The sequence below is a fragment of the Camelina sativa genome, chromosome 11, assembly GCF_030686135.1.
Source record: "Camelina sativa cultivar CO46 ecotype springtype chromosome 11, ASM3068613v1".
Taxonomy (NCBI): Eukaryota; Viridiplantae; Streptophyta; class Magnoliopsida; order Brassicales; family Brassicaceae; genus Camelina; species Camelina sativa.
In genome coordinates this window covers 11,300,604-11,319,807 of record NC_141890.1, presented here as the reverse complement: position 1 = coordinate 11,319,807, position 19,204 = coordinate 11,300,604, and the positions used below count along the sequence as shown (strand labels likewise).

General features: G+C 35.2%; 3 protein-coding genes across 8 annotated transcripts; 1 reads left to right on the top strand and 2 right to left on the bottom strand.

The window, feature by feature from the left end:
- Positions 1-1,221: 1,221 nt before the first annotated feature.
- On the bottom strand, positions 1,222-5,669 carry LOC104723026 (polygalacturonase QRT3). Of its 2 annotated transcripts, XM_087471608.1 has the most exons (5): positions 5,507-5,669; positions 4,591-4,674; positions 3,520-3,735; positions 3,156-3,392; positions 1,222-2,473 (listed from the first exon to the last, which is right to left on the bottom strand). In XM_087471608.1, the coding sequence occupies exons 3-5, from the start codon at positions 3,724-3,726 to the stop codon at positions 1,475-1,477; spliced, it is 1,443 nt and encodes a 480-aa protein (XP_087327734.1). In that variant the 5' UTR covers positions 3,727-3,735; positions 4,591-4,674; positions 5,507-5,669; the 3' UTR covers positions 1,222-1,474. The 2 variants fall into 2 exon arrangements, with proteins under 2 accessions (XP_087327734.1, XP_010439621.2); XM_010441319.3 differs by lacking the exons at positions 4,591-4,674; positions 5,507-5,669 and adding an exon at positions 4,050-4,194.
- A 1,487-nt stretch (positions 5,670-7,156) lies between these two features.
- LOC104723023 (uncharacterized) lies at positions 7,157-12,573 on the bottom strand. 2 transcript variants are annotated; one of them, XM_087475966.1, is made up of 7 exons: positions 12,327-12,573; positions 11,701-12,149; positions 11,135-11,320; positions 10,756-10,863; positions 10,275-10,478; positions 8,325-10,162; positions 7,157-8,132 (listed from the first exon to the last, which is right to left on the bottom strand). In XM_087475966.1, the coding sequence occupies exons 1-7, from the start codon at positions 12,400-12,402 to the stop codon at positions 7,586-7,588; spliced, it is 3,408 nt and encodes a 1,135-aa protein (XP_087332092.1). In that variant the 5' UTR covers positions 12,403-12,573; the 3' UTR covers positions 7,157-7,585. The 2 variants fall into 2 exon arrangements, with proteins under 2 accessions (XP_087332092.1, XP_087332093.1); XM_087475967.1 differs by having other exon boundaries at positions 11,202-11,320; positions 12,327-12,552.
- Positions 12,574-14,289: 1,716 nt separating this feature from the next.
- On the top strand, positions 14,290-18,174 carry LOC104723024 (allantoate deiminase). 4 transcript variants are annotated; one of them, XM_087472848.1, is made up of 13 exons: positions 14,335-14,712; positions 15,011-15,099; positions 15,513-15,596; positions 15,820-15,923; positions 16,021-16,105; positions 16,195-16,311; positions 16,403-16,512; positions 16,593-16,698; positions 16,797-16,883; positions 16,963-17,205; positions 17,291-17,416; positions 17,505-17,666; positions 17,884-18,174. In XM_087472848.1, the coding sequence occupies exons 4-13, from the start codon at positions 15,856-15,858 to the stop codon at positions 18,004-18,006; spliced, it is 1,227 nt and encodes a 408-aa protein (XP_087328974.1). In that variant the 5' UTR covers positions 14,335-14,712; positions 15,011-15,099; positions 15,513-15,596; positions 15,820-15,855; the 3' UTR covers positions 18,007-18,174. The 4 variants fall into 4 exon arrangements, 3 of the variants coding, with proteins under 3 accessions (XP_010439619.1, XP_087328974.1, XP_087328975.1); XM_087472849.1 differs by having other exon boundaries at positions 14,337-14,712; positions 15,011-15,368; XM_010441317.3 differs by lacking the exon at positions 15,513-15,596 and having other exon boundaries at positions 14,290-14,712.
- Positions 18,175-19,204: the final 1,030 nt, after the last annotated feature.

The following is a 19,204-nucleotide window of genomic DNA, read 5'->3' as shown; positions in this document are numbered from 1 at the left end:
ATTGTAGAACCTGGGTTTGTTTAAAAGGAGAAATTCAATGAATTTGTTTAAATGGGAAAACAAATTCACTTAAAAATAAGATCTTTCTTTTAAATAACTGAATCAAAGTTAGAAAAATAAGAAGAAATTAAAATATTCTGAATAACAAACTAGAGTTTCTCTCAAAGATAATAAAGAACTAGGGTTATTGTATTAATTGTTGGATTGATATTGGAGAGGATATCTCTCTATTTATATGAATCTTTTAAATTACAAGATAAGTCTATTTTACTTAAATCTCAGATTGAATATTAAGAAAGTTTCATTTTCTGATGATCATGTCGGAATCTAGGGGCGATTTGGAGGGTTGGTTAGCTGGTTTTGTTGTGCTTTTGATCGTAGGCCGTTTAGATGTCCTAAAAAGGCTTACTATTTAGTTGATCTTTAGAATTAATTGGTTTACCTTCGATTTAGGTTGGTATATTATGGGTGCTAAATCTCGCACCAACAAAGATCAATGCATGTTCCTGCACCGCGAAAGTTCAAAAAAAAAAAATCAAAGTATTTGAAATGTCAAAAGTAACTTGATATGATTTTTTCAGCTGTAATTGATGTTTAGTTGTTCCATCTTTTCAGTAGAAAAATATATTATTATATGATTTTAAAATGAGTTTTAACATTTTCCTAACCAACAAAATGAGTAAACTTCAAAAAAATAGAATTCATGTTCCGAAATTTCCTACTAAATTATCATTAAGGAATTTTTATTCTTTTGTGCTAAATTATAAATAAATATAAAATGAGAATTCTAGGAGAAAATAAAAATAATTCGTTCTAGTCTTGTTAACACCCCCATCTCACTATCTCAAGACTTTATTCGTCATAAAGCTTGCTTTTTCCATAATTATTCATCATTTAATAAGAAAATGATACTCACACACTTTTTTTCCTTTGCAAATAAAGTACTGTATTTAAACGTTTCTGGTGCCAAACAAAACTTACAGAATTATAAATCGAAGACGTACAAGTAAATTAATAACTTAAAATGGTGATTGAGTGTAGAAAGATAAATAAATTGAACTTTTTTACATTTAAAACACAGAGCATCAAAACCTTCTTCTGATACGTTCTTTCATAACCACCAACTTTTGTAGAAAATTTCAATTACATTAGGTGACTTAATTTAATTCTAGTATATAGAAAAAATAGAGCATAGAGTTTTTTGGTCAAAAACATACTCCATTGAGAAGTATAAGTTTATATTAGTCATTGCATTCAATTTCTTTTCAGACAACACAAGTAAATGTCTGCCAACAACTCTTCCACTGTATTCACAATTTTCGAGTTTTTATCATTTATTATTAGTACTTCAAAAAAATTAAAATTTCCTCCTTGCAGGAAATAATTACAATAAAAAACCACAATCATAAATATTTTTTTTGTTTAAATTACCAATTATTAAAACCATTATTACGGCAAAAACACGACATTAAACTCATTGAGTCACTGTTACATAAACTGTCGCAGCAACAGGAGCGTTTGTCTCAACGACAACTCGGTTACCAGATACGTTCCTTACCGCGTGTACCGGAAACGCGCCAGCTTCACTCGCCACCAGTGTGTACTGCACGTGATTGATCATGTCCGGGAACAACAAAACCGGGTTAAAATCAACGGTCCAAGACGTACCGTTTCCGTCGACCGATCCTTTAGCCACCGTTGATTTCGCTCCCATACCGTTCACACTGTTCCGATCAACGACAACCTGATCAACGTCCTCGAACGCCGTATTCCTCTGATCCAATTGCACAATCGGGACCCCATTACCCGAACCGGAAAACATATTGTCGACAATGTTAACCCCTCGAACCAATCCAGCTATCGATTTCAACACAATAAACGCGTCTCCCAGAAAAAACGTCCCTGAAATCTGTAGCTGAACCGGGTCTTCCGCGACGATACCGGTATAATCCATATACGAATTCACAATCCGGTTTTGAGTTAAACCGGGTAATTTCAAATAAATCCCGGTTCCTCCGAAACCGGTTGCTTTGTTATAACAATGCACTCCTGATAATAAGTTCGCTTGTCCCGATATCATTACTCCGATCCTGGCGGAGAATATGACTGTGTCAGTAACGGCGTTATCGTTACCCATCAGGTTCACGGCGGTGCCGGAAAAGTTTCTCTCTCCTCTGTCTCCACCGGCGGTTATGTGTTGACCGAGAAACGAGTTTCGGATGTAAGTCTCGTGTCCTCTTTTGACTAGAATACCGTCAGTGTCTCCGAACCTGGTGATGTAACAGTTGTCAATGCTTGTTCGGAGAGAGTTGATGACGGCGATTGCTCCACCGCGGTAGTTGCAGTCGATGAGAAGATCTCTTAGAGTTATGTATTCGAAGATGTATTGTTGTTTTGACTTCTCGTCGTTTAGTTCGATCAAGTACCTATCCATCGGGAAATCATTTGATGCTCTTAGTGTGCCTCCGCTGATCTGACGTGTCACACAAGTCAAGAAATTAAATAAAACAAACCATCAATAAGACTGCATAACGTTATGATTGTAAAAGTAAGAACAAGTTAACGTTATTAACAAGACTTAAATTATTTCGAATTGTCTAGCATATTTTAATAACAAGTCTGAGTTTTGCTTTTTTCCAACAACTTTAAATAATTTAGAAATGCATGGAAGTATCTATAAAGTATAGAAAGTTGTAGCTTTGATGGAAACTTTAAATATTTTAAGTACTATTTACTAAATGCAAACGAAATAAAAACGAAAGCAAATCTCATAAATAAATAATTTCAAACCGAAAGAAACTTCTTTTGTTGGAGAGTTATAAAAAAAGGTCATAATGTTTGAAATTAAGATAGAAACACATGCATAGAAAGAAAGGAATCATTCTATTCTCGTGAAAGAAAAAAGAAGCTTATAAATTGATTTACCTTTGGTTCACCAAACCTAATAAGAGCATCTTTAATTATTTATAATAACATATGAATGAAATGTCATATCACGTCACATAGACGGCCCTTGAAGACATATTATTATAGGAACACGACTTTTGTCTTGTCGGTATATTAAAAATCACACGTACGGAGAAATCTAACTCTATTTGTAAAATATAGTTTTGATAAATAAATAAAAATGATATAAGAAAATAAGAGACACTCACGAGGAGATTTCCGGCGCCGGCTGAGGGAAACCGGAGAGGACGGCTGATTAAGTAGCTTCCGCCTTGGAGATCGATTCTTGCTCCTCCGAGATCATTTATACCTGCTATCAACACTCCATGACTTGGACCATCAAATGCTTCTTCCATAGCTTTTAATATCGCACCCGTGCTATCCAATTTCCCTGTCGGATCGGCACCATATGATATCACTTGATACACTCGCGGACCGGGTACTGCCTACATCATTTTCATCTTATATATTAAACCAAACAAAGTCCATATAAAAGATGAAAATCTTCTGAATAAACACAATCTGTACACAGACTCTATAATTATTATGATTAGAGAAGGTTATATTATATACCTGAGGAGGGGTAGGAGGAGGAGATACTATAGCCGGTAGGTTTCGACGAACCAATGAAGCTTTAAGGGCTTGCATTTCTGCCAATTTTCGGTCATGAGGGGACATTGAACCTGAATATTTATCGGCGAAGACCACTTGACTCACCATTAGACTCATTATCATCGCCAAGCAAACCGACATGGCCATTTGAGTTTTCCTTAGCTCCATTGTTTCTTCCTGTTATAATCCAATGAGCCAAGTAAGAGAATGGCTGAAGGTAATGCTTGTGAGACATTTATATATATACGTATGTTGTTAGCACATGGAAAGAGAAAGGCCTAACTAAGGTTACTAATGAAACATTATACAAACTTTTGTCGTTTCTATTGGGAGTCACACATTTTGCACTCTTATACATCTTTGATCCCCTTATTTCCTCTTATATATTTTATACCGGTTTACACAATAACGTATTAGTTGTTTATAAAGATCCAAACTCTAGATATCGAATACGTTTTAATGAATACTAAAGTTAATCATATATGAGTTACCTTGAAAAATTTCTTCAAAATATCACTAAATTTTTGGCGTTGTATACATGACTTAATTTTTTATATAGAGAGGACTAATAAAGAGATAGATATGGTAGTTAGTTTGCGGAAGATTGAAAAAAAATCCACATAAGTGCATAAAGGTATAGATTCATGCATTGTGAGATTAGATATTGTATGTAAAAGGGTATAAACCAAGTCATGGGGTTTTGGTTGGGGAGGTTTGAGTGGTGGATAGGTTTTTGGTAGCGTTTACTTTCATCTTTATTTGAATATTTCTTCCAACTAAAGATATGCATTCACTCTTCCTCTTTTTTCCGCTTCCTAAAACTCAAATATATTATTTGCTTAAGAATAGAATAAAATCGAAAGAATATTTTGCGTTTTAAGTATTGTAAAGCGTATGAAGCAAATCATATATAGATGAAATGTGTGTGTTTTAACTTAATGTGTGTGTGTGTGTGTGTATGTTTGGTTATCTACATTTACACCTTCTTCATGACAAAAGACAAAAGACAAAAGAAAGTAAGTAAAACGTTACCTCTAATTAATCTTGATTGCGAGCTTTTCTATAGCTCAAATCCCAAATACTGTTTAGGGACTTCGATGGCGTTGTATTTGAGGCCTGTGACATAGCCGAAAGAAAAATTAATAATGTGTTTACTGTCACCACATAAGAAAATAATCTCTATGTAAGGATGGTATAGCAAATTAAATAAATCGGGTGTAGAAAACACTTTTGATTTGGCAAAAAACTGAATATAAAGGAAGACAAGATGCATTTATATCATATAAATATATTTACAAAAAACAATGATTTCTTTGTTCAAAGATGAAAAAGGCTTCATCTTAAAAATAATTTAAACAGAGAAAAATTTTAATCAATGAATTATATATAATGAAATGCTTGGGTTAGAGATCACTCACGAGAAATATGAATTTGGCCTTTTATTCTCATAGCAAAATTGTAAAAGTTAGTCTAGAGTCATGTTAGGTGGTAAAACAATTAGGTCCCCAAATCCACCTATTTATAAATATCTACAGGTTGATTAAAAACAGTTAATTTGCTACCAATTGCAAAAGAAAAAACATATGAAACTAGATGCAAAGTAATTAAGTAGGTTACATGAAGTTACTTAAATGCAAACCAAAACTCAACGGTAATGACATACGGTAACGTTTTTCCTCATATTAGCTTGCTACAACTTGAAATTATGTTAATTAGTAGTAATAATGAATATATAAAAAAATGTAGAACATAAACTTGAATGTGCGTTGATGATAGTTTCTCAACTAATAAGTTTAACCTCATTAGAAAGAACAGAGTCACATAGCCACAATACAAAGTAGCAAACATTTCAGCTATGATCATCAATTCATTTTTCACGAAATTAGTCTTTCTGATGCATTCGAGAAACATCAAACAAAACAATGAAAGTTAAATTGAAAATACTTACACGAGAGTTAATATTGGCTTCTTCTTCTTCCTTCATTCACATTTCACACATTAATTTGCTTTCATTTTCAAAGCAAATTTTTGTTGTTGTTGTTGTTGTCAACAAGTTGATTTCTTTTTAACCTGATTTTGTTTTTTTCCTCCCTTGGTTTTGGAAGTACTGTGCAATATAATGTTCGGATTCCAAGTAAATAAGTCTCTCTGATTTGTTTCCCATTCAATGATATTAAATTCAATGTATTCATTTAGTTCATTTTGACTAACTCAATTAGTCAATCCCTTCCTCCAAAAATAATTTTCATTGACCGAAAACAATTTTTATATGGTTGAGTATTATTACTATGGATGGGTACATAATCATTTGAATTCATTTTATAATACAAAAATTAGCTTAAACTAATTTAGGAAATAAAATTAATTTTAATACCATATTGTAACTTGTATGGTCCACAACTACACTTTGCAACAATACTATTATAATCTGAACAGAAGTATGCATAGATTTGAATAATATTTGGTCACCAACAAAAGTTTTGCTTTCAACAAAAATATGCATAAATGTTATAGAAAAGTTGGTTTATTTTTTATATGTATACATTTTCTAAAAATTCTCAGATATTTAGTGTTTTAGGTGTAATTACAATTCACACCCTCGGTTTATTTTTTATTTTTAATTTCGAAAATATTAAAAAAATACACATCAGCAAACGATTCCACGTCATTATTGACAGTAAACGTCTTATTTATATTACTTCACGGCTAAGTTATATAATACTTAAAAGAAAACGAAAGGTCTCGTAGATTCATATGACGACTGAGTTATAATGCTTGGTGATTGACTTATAACAAAAAATCAACTGAAAGTGAACATCTGATTTATATTACTTCACGGCTAAGTTATAGTACTTCAGGGAAAACGAAAGGTCTCTTAGATTCATATGACGGCTGAGTTATAATGTTTGGTGGCTGACTTATAACAAGAAATCAACTTAAAGTAAACTTGTCGTGCGTTGTTTCTGCATCTATCTGCACAACTCGACACCCTCTATCATCGGTTTTAAATAGATATTTGTGTTTCTTTACCTAATTACCGGAAACAACAATTACCTGAACTGGATCTATGAAAGAAAATGAAGAAGAATGAGTGTAATTAAGAAATGAAAAACAAGGAGAAAAACAAGGGAAAAAACAAGGGGAAGAATAAGGTGAAGAAAAAGGTAAAAAAATATGTAAATCTTTCACTTTTGAACTAGTTGAAGAACAAGAGTCGAAGGAACGACGTTTCGTACTTCCGGAGAAGATGATGACATGGATGATGCTTCCGAAGTGGCAAGTCAACCACCAAACGAACTATAACTCAGCCGTCATTACCTCTGTAACGCGATACACCTGAATTATTTGATACACGTCAGCGATTTCGGACGTGGCATCTGACGTGGCAATGACATTTTTGTAATTACGTTTTTTCCTGTAACATAAAACAAGGACATGCTGGGTATTTTGAAAAATAACCGAAATATCCTAGTAATAAAAAAAAAGTTTTGTATGGTTTTGTAATATCACCTAAAATGTATGACATTTGAATAAATCTCCCTTCAATAATTGGTTTCATTATTAGCTAATTATAAGTGTTAGGTTGGATATTATTGAATTTAGCTTTTTCCCGGACCCATATATATTAATTAAACAAAATTTTCTAGTTATCTACATTACAAGGATCACCCGGTCTACAATACATAACATAATCAACAGAAAAAAAATAGTTCAACTAAATAACGTTGAAGCAAACATCTCTCTTATGTGTGACCGAACCAAAACCCTTAACCATATGGTCCATGTGTGCATTGACCAGACCCGAGATTGATTGCAATTGGTTGCTCAAAACTCACATCGAAGCTGCAAGTCTCGTGACAGTTGCATGTTTCATTTGCAGCTTCGACGTGACATTAGTCTCAAGCTTCTAAATCAATCCAATCACTGCATCTTTTCTTGCTTGCTCCCACACTAGATCCTCCTAAGATCTTTAATCTTCCACCATATCAAAACTAAGTTCTTTGACACACGTAGTTTTATAATCTAGTCATGAAGCTTTCTTTACTGTAAACACAGGCTTGCCATTGAGAGGTAGGAGATTCCAGTAAGAACCATGCTGGTCAATGGAACAGCTTAGCCATTTTATTTGATATGAGCCAACTGGGAAACGCGAAACATCTAGCAAGCAGCTCGAGAACCCTTGTCCTCTCTCATTTGGTTCGAACTCCACAACCGTAGAAACACCATTTTTGGTCCAATCAAATCGACCTGAAACTTCCAGCTTCTTACTAGACTTTATAGCATGATGAAATAGCTTGTTACTCAATTCTACAAAATCTTCATCTCTCCAAGGGGAATAAGACTTCTGGTTTCTGTTGGTTTCACCGTGTTGAGTTGGAGTGTGATAAGCTAGTTTAGAATAGAGAAGGCAATACAGTTTGTTTAGCCGAACAGGGACTTCCTGTTGTTGTATGTTTTTCAACTGAAGACAAAGATCTAGTGACAGTTGAAACCCTTGTTCCACTGAAACTATATCAGGAGTACGCTTGCCACCGCCTGAACTAAGAACAAATAGCTCGGCACCGACACAAGGCCTGAAATTTGATCCAAAGAAAAACATATTAGCCGAGAAAATACAGGAGAGATTTATATATGGTTAAACATATTCATACAAGTTAAAATCAATAGTGATCTGGTGATAAAGAAAAATTAGAATATTTTTCAAATAGAACCGTACGCACTATGAGTTTGTTTGATTAGAGCTAAAGCCAGCACGATGAGAATACCTTATCTTGAAGAAATGTTTTGGAATGCCAAAAGGAATCTGCATCCATTTCATAATTGCTTGTGAAAGTAGAGTCCTGCAACTTTGAGTAATCTCAGACATAATCTCCTCTTTTTGCATTGATATTGACTGATTCTGCAATCCATGAATGGATGCAAGAACATCTCTGCAAATAGAGAGCAGCATCTTCACCTTGCCACAGACTCTCAATACCTGATTCCTAGGTTGCAGGTGTAAACAGTTTACTGATTTGTTTGCCCTAATGAGTATGTTGAGCTTTTCGCAGATTTCAGGATCCACTTTCCCTAGCCGTTGAACTAAATCTTGTACAAGCCTCGAGCACAGATCACTTTGTGAAGTGAAAGGAACCATTGCTTCATGAAAAGAAAAATCTGGAATGAAAAGAGCTATTCCAGCAGCAAAAGCCAGAACAGAACAGCTCAGTGAAGATGTTGTGATTATGCTAAAACTGCTGTCGTCTATGTCTATAAAACACTTTGCCAACATATCAAATTCTTTTGCCAACTTTTGTAGCTGAAGAGAAATTCGAGGAAGCTGCTGCAGAGAATTGCAACCAATCAAGATCGTTTCCTCCACTTGCTTCTTGTTGCGGATATCTTGGTTAAGCAGCCCGAGGGTTTCGACGAGATCAATCACAGTTTCCAGTCCCCGAGTCTTTAGAACCAAGAACCACGTTTGGAAACAGAACAGTTCACCTGATGCTATAATATTCCCCAACATTCCCACAGACGATTGTAAATTCATATAAGCATCATGAAGAGCTACACAGTGGGTAAACTCTCCAGATGCCTCTTTGGAGAGTTCTGGTAAATAACCGCTACTTCTCAACCAATTGACTAACTTGAAACTATCACCCGGTGTGAGAAGCAGTTGGAATTTCCCCTCAGCATGAGATAAATAGGTTAATGACTTTAACCAAAAACAGTTAACATCAGACTGGACGTTAGTTTTCAGCTTGTCAAAAATCAAAGCAGAGATGACCCAAGCACCCAAACGTGCTGCGTAAACCCCAGCTCTGTAAGCAGGCCAGTAGTCTCTCTCCATCAAAATCTGATTTGAACAGTCAAGAGAAACGATTCCATAATTAACTATATCAGCAACAAGTGAGACGCCTGAATTTTCATCTGCATCATCATTCACAGGGAATCCCCAAAGAACTGGAGAATGTAATAGCAGAGTATATACCATTTGTGTGTGGAAATCAAAGAAGCGGCATGAACGTACACACTCAGTGATATGCTTCACCTTTTCATAAACTTGAGACAAAAGAGAATCATCGCCCTCGAGATTCTCCAAGAACACTATCAGGAACTTGTGTATAGAAGCTAGAAACTCTGACCTCATGACCGCTCCTCTTTTGCCTTTATAACTGATAACACTAAGCAGCAGTTCATGATCTCCATCTGTTTTTCTTAAGCCATCATTTAGGTTCACAATATAATCTAGGAATAACATGACTTTGTCAAGAACTTGCAGCCTCAGTTCAGAATGTTTTCCTAGTACTAGGTAAAGAAAATTGAAGAGGTCTTGAACCTCACCAACTAGTGCATAGTCAACTTGAGAAGGATCCGAACATAAGCGTCCTAGCAAGGTGACCCTGTCCATGATTAATACAACGAGCTGCAGCGGTAGAGACGTTAAAGAAACCTCAATTGATCTTATTTCTGCTGTCCGTACTATTTCTTTCCATATACCCACCAATATACTGATAGCTAGACAATTGCTTGAGAAGATCTCAGAATGAGATGCATTCTCAACAATAGATCCGAGTTGATGGAATTCAGATGCATCAGCAGTGCAGATTTTGTAGACAAGTATCTGCATTCACATCAAAGATAAGTAAGCATGTTCAATTTGAAACAAGTATCTGCAATTTAAGCTTCAGTAAGCATGTCCAAAAACATAATAATATATATGGCTTATGAATCACCTTCTGAAAAATTTGAAGAGCTTTAAGTTGCATATCTAATGAGAGCCCTTCTTGCTTTAGCAAGCTTGAAACACTTGCAATTTCTCTTTCATGGACAAGAGAGAAGCACATCCCTCTTTCTACGAGAAAGTGGAGACACCTCAATACCACAGCTCGAACATGAGAAGTCTTATCTTCACCCAGAAAGGGCATGATAACCTCTGCCTGCACCCACATTGAATAATATCAGAATTTTTTCTATTAGTTTGTATTTCAATATATAGAGGATTAGCTTCCTTTTCTACAGAACAAAACAAGACTGATGCCTAATTTGCATTTTATATCAATCAACTAGTGAAAATCAAACTCAGCAAAACAATGGCTTTCTATCGCTACATAAATTTTTTCACAAGGGCCACTATATTGACTGTAAAACATTCAATTCATCGAGACCTGTGTAAAGCAACAACTAGAAAAAGGTATAAAGAGAAAAAGAACATACCAGTTCAGAAGTAAGATAAGTAGATCTTGAAGCAAGCTTAGTCAGGGAAACCAAGAATGGAACCAAATTGTCCTCTTTTGGGGATTCCAGCATTAGCTTCATACAAATCTGCAATAAAATAATGGTTGACTGAATCTCAATACAGATGGCTTATTTAATGTGTTGCTATGATATTTCTTACATTCACAGAGTTTCATCATACATGTAGGTACTCTAATCTAGTAATCTACTACATTTTGAAATCTCAAGCTGGTAACAACAGCGAAATTAAATTGCAGTTTCAGCAAATCTTTCTTTACCAAAAAAATTCTTGACTATATACTATACATGAAAATCCTTGAGCATTAGAAGCAGATAGAATAAGAATTAGACAAAGAACCTTGAATGCTCTATTAGAAATTGCATGCGAGCATCCCATTTTTGCAAAAACTTGCACAGCAGCTAACCTGGTCTTTGGCATTATATCTGGGAACTTCACCATGTCATTTAACATCCCCAAAACAACTAAAGCAAAGTCATCTGCTACTTCACAAAAGCAAGCTGCAGCAAACAGAGCTGATCTTACCTGCAAGCATAAAATGGACTAGAACAGTTAAATTTCTCCAACAAAGAATATTCCAACTACCAAGTCCAAATTGCATTAGGGTAGGGAAGCCAGTTGAGATGTTTATTTAAACTTAGACTAAACGGAGCCAATCAATCTTCGAAACTAACTTAAACGAAACCCCTGACATACACAAGATCTGGCAGTGAAACTTATAAATTTCCATATGTCAATTGTGAGTTATAAAATGCACAACTATACTATTGAATGAGTCCTCATGCCCAGTAAAATACACTAGCCGCAAAACACAATGCCACAAGCGTGAGTAATGATAACTCTATTTTGATGTATCATCTAAACCAAAAACATAAAAGAAAATAACTTAAATGAGATATGCTTACCTCCAGCTCATGTGAAGAAACCATACTGGTGAAAATCAAGTACCGAACCGGAGCAAATTCGCTAGCGAAATCTCTCCAACAACCAAACAGAATCAAAGCCAAAGCTTTTGTCTCAGTATCACCCTTGTCATAAACATTCTTAACTCGTTTAAGAAGTTCCAAGTGGTTATACACCCTAGCCTTTGACAAAAACCAAGTTGCAGATTCACATACGTTCTTCCTTCGACTAAGCTTGAACATAGACTTAAAAACCCGGACAACAGCAAGCTTCACAATCTTATCCCCAACACAAAACCCGTCAACCAGCCTCAACAAGATAGTATTGGAAAAAAGCCTATCTTCTTCAGGAACTAAACCAAATAAATTGTAAACAGCAATTACAGATTCCGGTTCTTTGCTCCATTGTTCAAGCTTCTCACCAGTCTCTAAGATAGCTTCCACGGCTCTAACTGAAATAAACATCCCCCAAAAAAATCAAAACTTTAACTTTCCATAGTTCCCAGAGTAGATAGACAACAAGAACTTACATTCACCAAATAAAGCAAAGCAACCTCCTTAATCCTAAAGAATATATTTTTCTCACTTAAAGATTAATCATAATTGAAAAGTGAAAGGAATTAAGGTACCTGGGTTTTTAGAACGAAGAGATTTCTCGAGCTTGATGCTCCATTCCATGGCGCAAGCTGATGAAACCTTCTCCATGGTTTTTACAAACCTTCTTCAGTTTTAGGGCTTTCGAAGAAGAAACCGGAGCAGCGATGGAGGTTGACAAATTAAAATCTTTCAAACCGAAAGGTTACGAATTTTCACGCCATACGCTGATGAAGTGGACGAGCCTCCTCTTCTTCTCACAACTACAGAACATACAAATTCAGTCTTCTATAACCAAAACCGGACTTCAAAATCATTGGCTGCCTATTCCGGTTCCGGTTCGGTTAAAGAAAATTCGGTAATTCGAGGCAGATCTTCATTAATGGGCTTACATCTATTGGGCCTAGTACTTACTTTTTAATCTGATTCCACGTATACGTTGTCTCGTTTAATTATTCACATTTCAACTGTTTGCGCACTATAATAAGTGATGAGTAAGCTAACACTAAAACCTTAGGTATGCAAAATTTTGAGATATTTTTATATGTTGTAAACTAAAATAATACACTTTTTTGGTTTGTAAATTAAATATATGGATACCCTGAAAATAGATTTGTCGTATCAACAACAAACATGCTCATGGACGATTATATGACCTCTTAGTTTATTATTTAACGAATGTTAATGTGCATGACTAGGTAATGCAATAATTAAAGTCGGGCCAATTTATTACTCTCTCCGTTTCAAAATATAAGATGTTTTGAGTGGACGCATGCAGATTAAGAAATAATCACTTTAAAAAAGTTCAACCAATCATAAACAAGACTGCATACAATAAATAATAAGAAAATATAAAAATAATCTAAAAGTTACTTAAAAAGTTGAAAACATCTTATATTATAAAACAAAGAAAAATCTCTAAAACATCCTATATTATGAAATGGAAGGAGTATATGTTTTCTCCAAAAGTTGGAAAATTTACAAACATATCGACTCGGATTAATCAAATTAACAAAATGGTTTACGTGTACAACCACAACAACAACCAAACCAAGTGACTTGTTAACAATATTTTTGTCACCTGAAAATGTATCCGAAATTCATGGATTTTGAACTAATTTTGGTTTTAATTTATACCCTATACGGAGACTATTGAATAAATGATGTCGGTAATCAACAAAAACCTACAACTACAAGTACAAGTTTGTGTAAGTAAAAATTAGTACTAAACTTTAAAGAAGCTGTCACAGGATATAACCGAGGGTGTCACGTGCGGTGATCACGTGGGATACTGGCCGTCAGATGCTAGAAACTTCGTTATATGGTTTGGTGGGTGTGGGTCACAATACTCACATATAAAAAAAAGTGCATCACGACTCACTAAATCACTAGACATTTTATTTTTAATACTACTACACTAAAATAAGTAAATAAACTACTGTTTTTAAGAAAGATCATGAAGTTTCCGACGTAGAGAACAAAGAAAATGAATCAATCGTGGAAGAAACATAATTTACCAAACTTGATATTTGGATTTTCTTAAATTTTGGGTTTGGTAAAACTCTTAAACTGTAGGCATCCGTTTATAGTGAATGTTTTAAAATCCTTATGATCTATGATGTAATTCTTTTTTTTTATATAACATATGAATATTTTTAAACCGTTTTTTTTTTAATGTAAAAGTTATGATTAGGCGTCTTATGCTATATAATTAATGAATGTTTTAAAAGTGTTTAACGCCTATCGATATTGATTTGTTTCTAGATTTCAAGATTAGTGTGTACTAATACAATAAATAAACTAAATGTACCAAGAAAAACAAATTTGGTTTTGGTAGATTTGGGATTGCACATGATGAATTGAATCCTCTCCTAACCCACATGTGACCTTCTCCACAAGATTCCACTGAGAATCACCACGTCATCAATTTCAATGGGCCCCATCTGACGTCCAAGATGGACTAGTGGGTACCCACCAGCCGCCTCGTCTTCTATCTCAGCCATGGAAGCCATAAAATAAAGGTGAGCCCTTTCATCGTCTCTATTATATCATCACATTCACAGCACAACACAGCGAGTGGTGGTTGTTTTGTGGTTCCGTTCCGTGGCTGTCTTTGTTTACTATCGCTATCGTTAAAAAAAAAAAGCTCTTCGCAACCGGCAGCCATGGCGGTTCCTCATCCTTCTCCTTCTTCTTCTTCTTCTTCCTCCTCTAGATCTCATCATTTCCTCTCCCATGTCCATCACACTAGCTTCCATCATCATAACCATCATCATCATCATCCTTCGCTTGTGCTATTCTGGTGTCTCGTGTTTTCTCTGTTATCTCCTCTCGCTCTCTCCTCCTCTTCCTCTTCATCGTCATCGTCTTCTTCCTCCTCCTCTGCCTCGTCTTCGTCGTCGTCTTCTCAAATCTCTCTCGGTAAAATTTATCCGATTAATTCGAAACCTATTAAATCTTTTAAAAAGGGGATTTTTTTAAAAAAAATTTATTCCGGAACATTCTCTTTCTCTCAGTCTTGTTAGATTAGATTCTGTCTAGCTAGTGTTGTTCTTGTTTCACAATGTCTGCACCAACTAAATTCATTTTTTGAAAAATCTCCTTTTCTCAAAATTTGTGATTCTGTGTGTTTATAATGTAGTGATGCTGCTCTCTGTTCATCTCTTTGCTCTGTTTCTTACCGAATTTGATTTTTATTTGGTATGATTATCGAAAAAAGGAATCGGTGAAACCGAAGGGACGAAGCACGATCTGCATCAGACGATCCTAAGAGACGAATCTGTTGCAAGGTTACACGAGCTTGGACAGGTATACTCATCAAAGAAAGTTTTAAACTTGCTTAGCTTTCACTTGTTCTCTGTTTTCACGATTCTACTCTTCGATCTGTATTCTAATATAATTTATACCTTGTTATGAGATACGTCTTGGAATGTTTGTTTGCTCGTTTGACCAACATGATTGATATAAGCTAGTCAGGAGGGTTGCTCTTAATTTAATCAATGCCTTTTTAAAACTCTTTTCTGGCTGTTCCAGTCTAATGAAACTATTCTTAAGTTTCTTATATGATAAGCTTGAAGGTGTGATCTCTTCTCTCTTATCTCTTCTCTTCTCAATTCCTAATATAAACGATGACAAGATAGGAGTTACAGTGCTCCTCTCCTATCACCATGAACAGAGCACGCAGGCTCTCTAACAAACTCTCTACTTCAATGATCACGCAGGATGAGTCTTTACAATAGACTCTCCTAACTATTTATACTCTCTAAAGTTTGTTACTACTTAGAGATATCTTCTTCTTCACTCAAGTAAGCTCCTCACGTGCCTCCTCACATGTTCTCTTGCTTCAAATAGGCTATGAGCTTATCATTATACTGAATCCAGCTAATGTTATCTTACAACTGAATGCTTCTTTGTTATTGAACATTAGGAAATCATACTTGGTTTTTTACTCTTGATCTTACCATTGAAATATCATAGAGATAGATTTGTCTTAGTTTTTTTTTTGGTTTAATTTTCTTGAATTCGCAGGTGAGTGATGCAGTTGCCCACCTAGAAAGAACTTTTATGAGTCCAGCATCCGTAAGAGCAATAGATCTTCTCCGGGGGTGGATGGAAGATGCCGGTTTATCAACGTCAGTTTTCAAAGTCTACTCTCTTTTGTTGTTTATGGAGTTATCTACAAAACTTTCTTTGGTAGATGAAAAAATTGAACTTTTTTTTTTTGTGCAGATGGGTTGATTACATGGGTAATTTACATGGTCGAGTAGAACCAAAGAATGGAAGCTCACAAGCTCTTCTAATTGGTTCCCATATGGTAATTCACAATTCGGTGTTTGTTACTTGTTGTGTGATATTTAGTGAGGTGATAATGCTAACAATTGTATCTTGTTTTGTTTAAAACAGGACACTGTTATTGATGCTGGTAAATATGATGGCTCACTAGGCATCATTTCTGCAATCTCCGCATTAAAGGTTCTGAAAGTAAATGGCAAATTGGCTGAACTAAAGCGACCTGTTGAGGTTTGTCCAGACATATATACCGCATGAATTTATTCTTTGTAACCAGTGGAAATTATAAACAAGAAACCTATGTTATGTACGTTTTTATCAGGTGATTGCATTTAGTGATGAGGAAGGAGTGAGGTTTCAGTGTACCTTCCTAGGCAGTGCTGCTCTGGCTGGAATCATGCCAGTTTCTCGGTTGGAGGTTACTGATAAAAGGTTTTATTCGAGGACCTTATCTTCTTCTCCTTATGTGGATTGAGTATACCTACTCACTTTTTCCATATTCATTCGCTCAGTGGTATTTCTGTGCAAGATGCTCTTAAAGAGAATGACATAGACATAACAGTGGAAAATTTAATGCAGCTGAAGTATGATCCTGCATCTGTTTGGGGATATGTTGAGGTGAATCATAATTTAGCAAGGTTTTGTTTTGTATTTTTAATGAATTTGAGCCTTCAAGAGTGGTATAATGATTGTTTAATATGAATGTTTTCCTGTAGGTTCACATCGAGCAAGGGCCGGTGCTTGAATGGGTTGGTTATCCTCTAGGAGTAGTAAAAGGAATTGCAGGGCAGACAAGACTCAAGGTAACGTATTCATAGCTCAAAATTTCATGTTTAACCTTGGAGAAGGCTACTTGAAACCCAAATGGACAGAATTCTACAGGTTACTGTAAAAGGATCTCAAGGACATGCTGGAACAGTTCCAATGTCAATGCGTCAGGACCCTATGACTGGTGCCGCGGAACTGATTGTACTATTGGAAAGTGTTTGCAAAAACCCTAAAGATTACTTATCTTGCAACGGTCAATGCAATGAGAACACAATAGAATCACTTGCTAATTCACTTGTTTGTACTGTTGGGGAGATCTCGACATGGCCAAGTGCTAGCAATGTTATCCCAGGCCAGGTGAGAGAATGGAAACTAATCTCTTCTTTTTACCTTACGTCTTTGTTATCTCTATTGGTCTTGTGATGAATGTTTTTGAATTCAGGTAACTTTCACTGTGGATTTACGTACGATAGATGATGTAGGACGCAATGCTATTCTCCATGACTTATCAACTAGGATGTACAAGATATGTGACAAAAGATCGCTTTTGTGCTCCATTGAAAGAAAGGTAAATGGTGTTGTACAATTCTTAAAACCTTATACTCCCTCATGATCTTCTTCTTACCAACCTTGTTCCCGATTTATCATCATTGCAGCACGATGCGGACGCAGTAATGTCAGATCCGCATTTGAGTTCACAGCTGAAATCGGCAGCTCAGAGTGCCCTTAAGAAGATGACAGGAGAGGTCCAAGACGAGGTCCCCGTGCTAATGAGCGGAGCAGGACATGATGCTATGGCTATGTCTTACTTAACTAAGGTAATTGAATTGAGACTCAAACTTCTTAGTGTAAAAGGCTTATCTCTCTTGAGTTCACAAAAATCTTCCTCACTTGAAAACCAATGAGCAAGACTTTATTGCCAGTCCAAACACTTTTAGGATGTTGCAAAAGGCATCCACATGTTTTAGGGCTTATAAGCTGTGGGTTTGTTGTCCCTTGGTTCATACACTTAAAAGAGATTTTTTTTTCCGGCAGGTGGGAATGTTGTTCGTCCGCTGTCGTGGAGGAATAAGTCATTCCCCGGCTGAACATGTGTTGGATGACGATGTTGGTGCAGTCGGTTTGGCCATCTTGGAGTTTCTAGAGTCTCAAATGTAAAACATTCTTTAAAAGAAACAGAGTGGAGTCTTGTATCTCATAGAGACTCCACGAAATATGTACAGTAAACAGTGTCACTTGTTGTTATTTGTCGTTGTGTACTCCTTGGAACTGCATTTGTATGGAATTAGTCCGATTCTTAAAATGTATGAAACATTGTTAAGCTTATCCTTAATGGTACCGTACAATGCACGCAATAACTTGATGGTATCTTCAAATATAGTGCATGAAAGTCGATAAATATTTATAACACAGAGATGTAAAATTTCAATTACACGTAAGTGAGAGTGACTGCCTTCAAAAAAATTATTTTCCCATTTCTCGTTAATGTTCTTATCACATTGACCAATTCACTATCTCAAATACCTTGTAGAGCTTCAATATCTCTCCCTTTGTCTACTCTCTTCACTTTCGATCCGCCTCGGATGTGCTCATGTTTCATAAGGATTTCTCTGAATAATATGTGACGCTAGCTAGTGTGAAAGAGGAGTTTCTTCTTGAGGTAAATCGAGTGGAGTTTAATTTTGAGTAAAAAAGCTATGAATCATACCTTATGATAAGCCTGGTCAAAATCAAATTAAATGCCTTTGTTTAAAAAGTGCCACTAATTGTAGAAAAAAATTGACATAATTAAAGAAACTGTGTTTTTGTTTTCTTGGTTTTGATTTGGCTACTCAAATATTTAAAAAGTCCACCGATTTAGGTTTTGTTATGATACGGTATTAAAAAATAGATTTGATGATTGACTACTATCTTTCTTTATGTTGTTATTTTAATAGTTTCGTACTAGATTAAGGGGGGTGTATTGAAAGTAGAATTTTGGAGGATTTTGAAGGATTTCTATTATTTTTTAAAATCACTTGTTATTCAATTGGTCATTTATAAATCACTTCTCAAATCTAGTGTTATTGAATATGGAATTTCTTAAAATCATTCAAAATCACTCATAATCTTTTGTTATTCAATCAACAATTTTAAAAAGTCATATAAAATCAACTGTTATTCAAAACATAACTATTTTTTTTCTTTCAAATCGTAAAAGTTCTTTTGGGAGATTTTGGGAGACTTTAGATACAATTTTACATTAGAAATCCATTTTAAAAAATCACACCTTCAAAGGTGTTATTTTGAAGGATTTGTTATATATATTAAAAAAAAATAGAAAAACATATACTCTCGTTTTCATTGTTGCTTTTCT

What these genes read in the sequence shown, in the direction of transcription:
- LOC104723026 (XM_087471608.1), bottom strand. Translation starts at nt 3,726, where the DNA reads ATGGAGCTAAGGAAAACTCAAATGGCCATGTCGGTTTGCTTGGCGATG. An exon ending in CTCCTCCTACCCCTCCTCAG is followed by an intron (nt 3,393 to 3,519) that starts GTATATAATATA and finishes AAAATGATGTAG; the next exon opens with GCAGTACCCGGTCCGCGAGT. An exon ending in CCGGCGCCGGAAATCTCCTC is followed by an intron (nt 2,474 to 3,155) that starts GTGAGTGTCTCT and finishes GTGACACGTCAG; the next exon opens with ATCAGCGGAGGCACACTAAG.
- LOC104723023 (XM_087475966.1), bottom strand. Translation starts at nt 12,402, where the DNA reads ATGGAGAAGGTTTCATCAGCTTGCGCCATGGAATGGAGCATCAAGCTC. An exon ending in CTTATCTTACTTCTGAACTG is followed by an intron (nt 10,479 to 10,755) that starts GTATGTTCTTTT and finishes ATGTGGGTGCAG; the next exon opens with GCAGAGGTTATCATGCCCTT. An exon ending in CTCTTCAAATTTTTCAGAAG is followed by an intron (nt 10,163 to 10,274) that starts GTGATTCATAAG and finishes ATGTGAATGCAG; the next exon opens with ATACTTGTCTACAAAATCTG.
- LOC104723024 (XM_010441317.3), top strand. Translation starts at nt 14,457, where the DNA reads ATGGCGGTTCCTCATCCTTCTCCTTCTTCTTCTTCTTCTTCCTCCTCT. An exon ending in GCAATGTTATCCCAGGCCAG is followed by an intron (nt 17,206 to 17,290) that starts GTGAGAGAATGG and finishes TTTTGAATTCAG; the next exon opens with GTAACTTTCACTGTGGATTT. An exon ending in TGTGCTCCATTGAAAGAAAG is followed by an intron (nt 17,417 to 17,504) that starts GTAAATGGTGTT and finishes TCATCATTGCAG; the next exon opens with CACGATGCGGACGCAGTAAT.